Here is a 10,269-nt window from a genome sequence, read left to right as displayed (position 1 = left end):
CTTGTGCTGTAAAGAAGTTTGTGAACACTAATACTGAAATAAGATTAGTCCACATAAAATCAGTACAAAGAGTGATACAGCTCTTTTTTTCTTTGTCTGTCAAAAATACTGCAAAAAAGACAACTAAACAGTTCTTTGGGATTCAGTTTTAACATAGGAATTACAGGATTTTTATATTATGATAGATTCAAATTTTTTTTTATACAACATGATCAAAAACAACTTACAGGAAGTAAGGGGAGGCATACTTTGCATTTATTTTCTAAAAGTAAGTTTTTGACAAGATGACCCAGCAGTGACCTCATCCAGTGTTTGTATTTCTTTCATTCTTTCATTTTCAGCATTTCAAAGCATTTCACTAGATACTTAATAAGGCCTTAATTTATCTCTTAAGCAGATGCTGTAGCTCATGTGAAAAGTGTCTCAGTCATTAGGATCTCTGTTGTTAATGAAGAATTTAATCTAGATATAGGTATGAATTGCTATGGTTTTGAATTGCAGTTTTCTTCCCCCTTATCAGCACTAAGACTACACATGGCATTGACTGAAATAAAGATGACACTTCTGCCTCTATTTCCAGTTTACAGATCTGCTGGTATCAAATGTGAAGCAGAGACAATCAGTGTCTGCTAGAAAACACTTAATAGAAACCTAATAAATGCAATAAAAACTTCACAGAAAGATCAGCAGAGTTTCTAATGATGTGTTATTGCAAAGCCTCCCACAGTCCTTAGTTGAGGGCTAATCCTCCCACACACTCTGGCATAGAAGGCAGTCCAAAAGCCATTTCTAGTGGCATTTCAGACTCCTCTCAACTTTTTATTTTTTTCCAGTGGATTCACAAAACTATCTATTGAAGATTGGGAAACAAATGTCACAAATAATCTATACTTTTTTTTTTTTTTCCTCTTTGGCCAACAAGCCCATCTCAAAACTAAGGATGAGTTTCCACTTCTGGTACTCCCAGAAATGATATCATTTCAGCGAATCAGGCCACATTCAGGCCACATGGACTTACAGATCAGCCGTACATGACCCTAACTTTCCTCAGAATCTCAGTTTAAGCAGCATTCTCAAAGCTCACTGGCTTTATACTCACATTTTTAAGGCCATAACCAAGTAATGGAGATAACTAGTTTCAGCTACTTCTGGGCAGAATGAAAAAAAATAGTTATACGTTCCTCTTTTATAGCATATGCTAAGGGAAGAAAATGTGGGGTCCAAACTCTTACCAGCTTAAGACAGAAAAATGCTGTCAGCCATAGTCTAGGGTGGGCTAGGAAAAAAGTCTGCATCCACTTTGTGATGGCATTTGTTAGTGGGAAATTAAGGCACCAAAGGCTTACGAGATCTGAGTCACTAGCCCTGCCATCGAAGTGTTTGAAGCTCCCACACTCAGCCCAGCACTCCCAGGACCATTTACAGTGTTTGCACAAAAGTCACATGATAGAAAATACACACAGAATGGTGGATGTGGACACGAGGGCTCCAGATCTATGCCCTCTCCTATTTACACAAGCCTCTTTTGCTCTTTCCTTCTTTAGCTTCATGCACCTTATCAAAGACCCGAGTTCAGTGAGTGGGCCAAAAAAGAAACAAACCAAAACCAAACAACCAAGCCCGTGCCTTAATCTAACATCTACCCAGGTAGCAATGACAATTTCCATAGGGTTGTTTGGATCAGCTGCCCCGATCAAATCCAGATATATCCTGCTTGGAAAAGAACAGGCACCTCTCCTCTTGGTTGAGCCCACCATGATTTACAAGTCATTTAGTTCTCACACTCACAGAGAGAACCAGGGTATTACATTCAGAACAGATTTTAGGCTGTGAAGATCAGTTGCTTAGCTCAAGGAAGCATAAGAATCTCCAGAAGTAGCACCAGGATGGATCTGGATCCTCTGGCTAGAAATAGCTCCTCCTCAGGCTATCTGTATTACTTCCTGACATACTGCTCCTTTAAGCTACTGAATGCTGTGAAACACATTCACCTTGGTGCCTTTCCTTCTCTTTCTTTTTTTCTTTTTTTTTTTTTTTTTTTCAGACTAGCAAGTCCAAGGAAACCCACTTTGCAACTGGGATTCTCAAAATATCCAAATCCTTTGGCTGGCACTCTGAGACTGTTAGAATTCCAGGAGCCATCATGTGAATTCAGCTCAGTCCTAGAAATGGCCTTGGACACCAGGTGTGACAAATCTCCAAAGTAAATCATCTTTCAACAGCTAGGCTTTCAAGTGGGCAGCACAGGTGATTGATGGGTTCAGAAACAGCAATACCCTAGAAATCCTGGTATTAAGACTGTGCTGAAGCCTCTAGCTCTTCTAGTAGCATCTGAGAGAGCAGAATTTGCCCTTTTTATTAGAAGCCATGTCTATCAGGAGTTGCTGATATTTTTCATATGTAGGAGGAAGGAATTGCAACAGTTTCCTCCTCCTTTTTCCTTTAGGCTAAAACACGCTGAAAACTGCACGCAAACCAAATTAAAAACAAACAGATAACTTTAAATATTGCCAGCTCCTATCAAATCACACTTTCAGAGGTGTGTCTCATAGTATGTTACTTTCACAAGGTACAAGGACAACCATAAAGAAACACAGGAAGCGTGTATCAACTTACATCTCAATCAAAAGATTCAGGAGGCTGAAAGTAGAAATATTCTTAAGTTAGCACTGCAACTCAGATCTCTGAGGATTTGGGGAATTTCTAAATTTTGTTTCTTGTACAAGAAATCCTACTGTCTACATATCTGTAACTCTAATTCAGCCTATTTACAGGGACCTTAAATACAAACTGTACAAATAAAGTAAAACAGAAGCAATTATAATCAAGGATTAGGGAAATATATAATGTGCTAAAAATTCTGCTAATGAAGTGTTTTGAAATGCATTTTGAAAACTATTTCTTTCTAAACCTTAACTCACATTTTATGCAGTGGCAGATAGCAAGTTATTTTTAAAACATCAGGGAACTTCAAAAGAATTCAAACAATGTAAAAAAGATTTTAATAATGGTATAAAATAAAATCTTATATTATTTTCTTCCATTCTGTTTTAAAGAGAATATACAATTAATAAACAAAGAAACACGAGTCTACTTTCCAAACTGAGACTGTAAGACTGATTTCTTTAATGCCCAGCATAACTATGGCTCAATTGTGAACAGACTGAAGAAAAAAGCAACAAAACAAATGAAAAAAAAAAATCCTCCTGAAAATACTGAAGAATGTTACCGACAAGCAGAAATCACACAAGAACCTGCAACCTTATGCAAACAGGCATTATTTCAAATTTCACAACTAGAACTGCCCAAGTGCCAGCATTTCTTCCATAGTGCTGAATGAGACCTAACAAATACTAAGGTGCTTTAAACAACAGCCGCAACAACTTTGAGCATTTATCTCTCTCCACAAGCAAGAGCAGCCATAGGAAGGATCAGATTACAGAAAGATAATGTAACTAATAAAACCAGTAACACTTTAAAGTCTAACAGGAAAATACTCTGTATCCTCCCTTTAGGAAAAGGCTTTCTAGCATTCAGTAACAGTATTCTTCTATTTGTCTTTCCTTTGCTATTTAATTTCAAGTACGTTAATTTTGGTGGTTTCTTTTTGTTTAGAAAGGTTTAGGACTTTGCACTGCCCATGGAAACGGAATGGAGAGCTACAAACACAAGTCTTTGGACTGCCTGTAAAATTAGTTTCTTACCTTTCAGTCACACGCACTTATAACATATTGTTTCTGAAAATATCCATGCATAAAGCTTCCAAGGTTCCTTCTTCAAGCATTGAGAGGACAGGAAATAATAAAGTAAAATGCAATACTGCATTTGGGGTTTAAAAAGCATTCAACATGACCCACGCTAATCGTGCCTTTCCTTCGGAGTTTAATGCACGTAACTTCAGCACAGTCTCACCTTGCATGATACCGTGAATGCCAGGAAGTGCAGGCATTGGATGAAGGAAGGTGTGACGTGGCTGTCTCAGGTTGACTTTCTGTAAACTTGGTTGCATGCCAGGAGTGAGGCCTGCAGGCTAGGTCATTTCTTCTGAAAAGAGAGAGGAAGAGCGTATGAGTCAAATACAAACAGTTCAGCAAGGTGACATGAAGCAATAAAACTGTAAAAAAACACAACAAAACAAAAAACCAAAACTATCAGGGCAGTAGTCACACAGACAGCAAAGAAATACAATAACTTCAAGTGACAATGAACTAGGTCATGTTCTACATGCATGCCAGTTTTGAAAAGCTAACCAACATTCCTTTAAAATGCTTGAGGCAGTGAAATACCACTATTCTCCAAGGTTTGTGCTACTGTGGGTTTTACTGCAGTTTTTATGTTGGTTATGTTGGAGGAGAGGCTTTTTTTTTTTTTTTTTTTTTTTTTTTTGAGTGAGTGGCCAAGACAGACAAACACCGGTGTTAGAGTACCTGCAATGCATACAGAGCTTTAACACCTCAAGCTAATAATGAGCTTCAATTACTCTTTCAGAACACAACAACAGTATAGTAGGGCTTCAGTAAGGTTATTCTATAGCCATGTGCTTATAGAAGATGGGAAGAAGGATTAATGACATTGCTTCATACAAGTCAGTAAGAGAGACATAACCAATAATTCCAACAATAATTCCATTCCAAGCTCTCAGGGCATGTATTCCAAACCTTTCTGCAAAGCTGTTCTAAGCCCCTCTGCTCCTTTCCTCTGGTCAGGAACTAATATTACGAGCTTTTATTTCTTTCTACAAGGGCTTTGTAATGCTTCTCAACATTCCTGAAAGAAGCATTCTCCTTCCCCAGTGTTATATAAGCCTTCTGAATGGGATTCACTTATTTCTGTCTCAGCAAATGCATACCCAGCACAGGCCATTTGTCTAGACTCACTCGATAGCCTTTGGTATAAAACAGAAATCTCCTGAAGAAAATTCATTCTGTCTTTCCCTTTGAATCCTCCTGGGAAAACTGTAAGCTAAAATTTGGATCAGATTTAAGATGACAAATCCCATCCTTCGAAGACACAGACTGAACCAAAAGCTTACAGGACCTCAACTCTTAGGGTTTTTTTCAATGTACTTACGTATTTCACTTATGTAATTGTGGTTTTTCAAACAGTAATTTATCTAAGTTACAAAATCATTCACAAAGCATAGAAAGTGCTCCCAACTCTCAATTTACGCTCTAACGGCAGTTCTACGTTTTTTATCCGTCTCTCTTTTTCAAATGTGGGTTATCAGACAGCCACTAGAAAACAAAACCAAAGCTCATTATAAGCCCAGTATCTTCAAAACAGATCCAATCTGACCACATGGTTTTTTGGAGTGCATTCAGGAACATCTGATGAATTCAATGATGAATTGCCTTTCCAAACTCTGCATGCATGGTTATAAAAGGAGAATAATAATTCTACAGGGAAGCTGTAATTTCACTAAGAAGTGTGGCATCATTACTGCCACTAAAAAAAGAAGTAATTGTTTCTGTAAACAAAAGCCTACTCTTCCACACACGACAAAAGAGAAAACAGCTGAGCAGAGCATCAGTATGTTCCTCCTTGGTAGGATATGAAACTAAGAGAGTGAATGGAGAAGACAAAGTATTCTCTGTGAAAACAAGTGAAGATTCTTCAGCCACATGGTGCTCAGCTCCACAGTCCTTACATATTCGAGCATCCCAAGTTTATATTCAGGTATGGGGAAGAAGCATTCAATTGTTCAGCTGCACCGAGCATTGAAGGGTTTTCTTTCTCTATTTACTCTGATGTTATTGATATCAGCTAGGCATACTGTAAATGCACATTTAGGCAAGTTCAATATAACTTTCAGGCATCAATTCAGCAAAAAAGCTTGTTATGAGACAATTACTTTAGCACTGTGAACAAAGGAAACACAAGACTAGAAAACTAGCACAACAGAAGCAACGTTTGGATGATGAGGACACCACAGTTAGGGAAGGAGGACTTCTGCAATGGTTTGCTACAGATTTGGCATGTGGTAGGAAGAAGTCAGTCGGTGGGAAGGAACAAAAGGGATGTACTTGTAAAGCCAGTACTGTACCTCATGGAACTTCTCAAGATCTTCATAAGATAATTTCTCGCCTCATTAACATCATTTTCAGATGGCACTTGTTGTGCTACAATATCCACCACCACTTTCATCTTCCTGAGCAGCCAAGCAAGGGGAGGAACAGACTGGACTGAGTTGTGAATGAGAGGCAAGTCAAGTTCTGCTTCATTTTGGTATCAGTGGACATGTATACTTTTGAGGGTATTTTTTTTTTTTTTTTTGGACATCATAATGTGTTTTTTTTTTTTTTGGATGAACGGTCTAAAAATACTCATGGGATACCTGCAGGGTAGAATCAACTAGACACCTGCTTTTAATGAAGTCTGCAACATGACTAAAAACTAATTTACTAAGCATAATAAACATTGCTTTCTGTTGGACTCACATCATTTAATTACATTTAGTATTTCCTGCACTTCAAGAAACTGCTTTTCTAACAATAAACAGAGCAATACTTGAATACAGATTCCAAACCTCAGCACAAATGAATAGAATTGGAAATAAAAGACTAAAAGCCTGAAAAACAGAGTATTTTGCAGGCAACTGAAGATGCTGGAAGCAGAGCATTTACATTCTAACATAACATCTCTGTTTTAATTCTGAGTGACAGAATGAGATCATCTGAACCTACAACACAGAAAACCTCTAGCATAAATGGAAACATTAATAAAAGCGTTTCACTGACAGGGTACTCCTACCAATAAATTTGCAAAAACTGCTGGAAGGAAAACGCCATTAAGTAGTGAAGAAATGATATGGAGGGAAAACCAAGTTCTATCAATGATAGGCAGTGTGTTAGAGTTGTATCAATGACATGTGGAGTGCAAATAGTTAAGCAATAAACCTACCTTTCCTTTATTGTTCTTCAGAATAAATCTGTCCTTCTCTACTTACAGTTTGGAAGTCATTAAAACATTCTGAATTTCACAGGGTAGAGAGCTTAGCGGCTTAGATTACAGTAGCAATACTGATTCAAAATGAGGAGAACAAAAAAAAAAAAAAGAGAAAAAATAAGCTTCTTTGACCAACAATGAAAACCTAATCAAACTGGGCAAGTGTGGGAAAAATAACGAAAGTCAAAAAAGATTTAAATAAAATTTTAAAAATTCAGATATTTTTTATTTTCAGTTCATAGAATCATGGAATCACCAAGGTTGATTCAAGATTGGAAAAGACCTCTAAGATCATCCAGTCCAACTGTACACCTATCACCAGTATTTCCCCACTAAACATTTCTTGAACACCTCTAGGAATGGTGAATCTATCACCTTCTCAGGCAGCTCATTCCAGTGCCTGACCACTCTTTCAGACGAGAAATTTTTCCTAACTTTCAATCTGAATCTTGCCTGGAGCAATTTGAGGCATTCCCTCTCACCTATTGCTAGTTGCGTGGGAGAAGAGATCAAACCCCACCTCACCACAAGTTTCTTTTAGGCAGTAATAGGGAGCAGTAAGGTCTCCCCTGAGCCTCCTCTTCTCCTGACTGAACAATCCCAGCTGTTTCAAGCTGTTCCTCATAAGAGTTGTGCTGCAGACCTCTCACAGCTTCATTGCCCTTCTCTGGACACGCTCCAAAGCCTCAATGTCTTTCTTGTAGTGAGGGACCTAAAACTGAACACAATATTCAAGGTGCAGCCTCACCATGACAGAGTACAGAGAGATGATCACTTCCCTGCTCAGCTGGCAGCATTATTTCTGATTCAAGCCAGGATGCATGGACCAACACGCCCAGGTCCATTTCTTCCAGTCTTCCAGCCACTCTGCCCCAAGCCTGTAGCGTTGCCTGGGGTTGTTGTGGCCAAAGTGCAGGATGTGGCACTTGGTCTTGTTGAACTGCCTCTCAGTTCATTTGAGAATGCGCACAAATGCATTTTTAATATTTTCATGAAGCCTGTCTCAGTGCAGAAAGGAAATCAGTCCCTCAGAATGAAGGAATCTGGCTACTCTCCTCCTGGAGGTGATACAACTCAAATTCTGCTCTCCTATTTGCTCACTTTTTTTCTTCTTCCTTTTATTTCCTACAATAATCTTCCTTAAGACATGAAAATGGCATAATGCTCTTCTGTGATCCCAGAACAAATCATATAATTGCTTTTTTTTTTTTTTTTTTTTTTGATTCTGCAGGTCTTAATGTAGATCAGTAATAATCACTTGTAATTAGGACTTCCATTTGTCCAAAGAAACTAAAAACAGGCATTGTATGCCAGTATATCTGAATGCAATGGTTTATATTGTTCATCTCTATCAGCTGCACCAGGAAATAAAACCTGGCTAAAATGCTTTTTTTTCATCGTAATTTTATTTTTATAGGAAGGATGAGTCAGTAGCTTCAATCAGAAATGAACTACAGCTGCAAAGAACTGATATGTACTGCTCAAGAGTAATTTCCTGAGTTAAAACTGTTGTAGTGATTATATTAAAGTTTCTTAAAAATGTATGTTATGTGGTGTTCAGTCACTTCACTCTTGTTTCTACAGTACATTTTTAGACCCAAGGCTGCAGACTGCTGCAGTTTTGATGGTACAACTTCCCTGCAAGTTCCAGAATTGGCTTCAGCACCAAGATAAAATCACAACCAACAAGTGCCTGACATTCAAGCACTCAATTCAGCTGCATTTTCAAGCAAGATGGGAGCACATTTGGACACGCTACCAAAAGGCAGCCACTGCAAGCCCTGAATGGCATTGCTCACGAGGTAACCTCTAACTGTTTCACAGACAAACTCAGTCAAGCCACAGCTGTTGGTCCCAGGGAAAACAAACCTCTCAAATGCTCTTAGAGTTGCCAGTTACCTGCCCTATGTCAGCTACACAAGAACTCAGTTTTCGGGATCTCCTGCGTGCTTCTTTTTCTTTTTTTTTTTTTTTTTACTGTTGACAAATCTTGCGCTCCATGGATTAAAAGACAATAGTAGAGCAACTTACCGTGCAATTAAATATGTACATAAGAAAACAGTGCAAACAAACTATCGAATCACTTAATTTATGGGAAAAAAAACATCAGATATTTAGTATTCCAAACCCTTAGAGAAAAAAACAGATGCTGAAAACCACCATGAAGATACAGTTACCCACAAGGTTCTCAAATAACAAGAAATAGCAATGTCACCATATTCCATATGAAAGGCACTGAAAATTTTCATTCAATAATCCCATATTAAAGGACCCGGACACACACAATTAAAAAGCTCCTGTAATATATTCTGAAGCAAATGTATCACTGTCTGTCATTCATCAGCAATACAGTTAATGCAAAGCTTATTCCTCACTCTTCTTTCTTCCGTCATACATGCAAAGTCACTTTCTTAGCTTGCCAGTGTACCATGACTTCTCTGTCCAGGTTGATGGCTTTGTACTTCTAATACCTGGTTTTGGCCTTCCCAACCAACCTAGTCCCTGCTAAACATTTGACTTCTGAATTTGTCTCCTTGCTTGCCTGCTACAGCTGATTCCCTTTTCTCTCCTGTAAGGCTGCCTACTGCCTTTCACTCAGATTCAAATCTTGGATGCCCTAAATCTCTGTTGTCCTGAGACTAGAAATCAGAAATTTTTTTACTTCTTTTTTTTTTTTTTTTTTTTCCTTAGTACACTCCATGTCACATCATCCACACAGGAGAATCTTAACTGTCTCTTTCAAAGAAGGATGGTAAGCTTAGGCTTTGTTTGGGAGAGCTGTAGTAGAGACTGCCTAAATCCCCTTACACCATCCTAGCTAAGGCACACAGATCACACCCTCACTTTTATAGATACTGAACTGAAAATGTGCAAAATGCTTCTTCATGGTGAAAAGTATACCAGAAAAACTAATGGTAAATATCAACTTGCTATGTATTCTAAGGCAATGCCTTTTGGAACTACAGCTTTCTTCTGAGATTCAGAAAAAAAGCAACAGTACTCCTCTTTCACATGTACTCCCTGAATACAGAGAAAGCCTGAATGAGACTTTATTTAGGACAGAATTTGTTGAAAGCATTAATATTAGGTGTTTTGCAATGATTAAATGCAAACGTTTTAATGCTGCAACTGACCAAGAGCTGCTAAGATGAGATTTAAAAAGCTACTCTACTCTGCCAGCAAGATAGCGTTAAAAAGTGATGTAAAAGATGACTCTCTTAATATAAAAACAAACAAAAAAATCTCAATAGCAATTTTAATGTTAGATTACCAGTGCTGCATTGAGATGACACGTATGAATCCAAATTACTATTGGAAACACTC

General features: G+C 38.1%; 1 protein-coding gene across 1 annotated transcript in view; it reads right to left on the bottom strand.

Moving 5' to 3' along the window:
• Positions 1 to 10,269, bottom strand: part of SHROOM2 (shroom family member 2) — a 128,961-nt gene that overhangs the window by 51,263 nt on the left and 67,429 nt on the right. Inside the window, exon 3 of the mRNA XM_042867241.1 lies at positions 3,913 to 4,044. Within this exon, the coding sequence (XP_042723175.1) occupies positions 3,913 to 4,044 (132 nt within the window). The remainder of the gene's footprint in view (positions 1 to 3,912; positions 4,045 to 10,269) is intronic.

The sequence above is a fragment of the Lagopus leucura genome, unplaced genomic scaffold (assembly GCF_019238085.1).
Source record: "Lagopus leucura isolate 7727_CA_CO unplaced genomic scaffold, USGS_WTPT01 Super-Scaffold_100001, whole genome shotgun sequence".
Lineage (NCBI taxonomy): Eukaryota > Metazoa > Chordata > Aves > Galliformes > Phasianidae > Lagopus > Lagopus leucura.
This window is presented reverse-complemented; position numbering and strand designations above follow the sequence as displayed.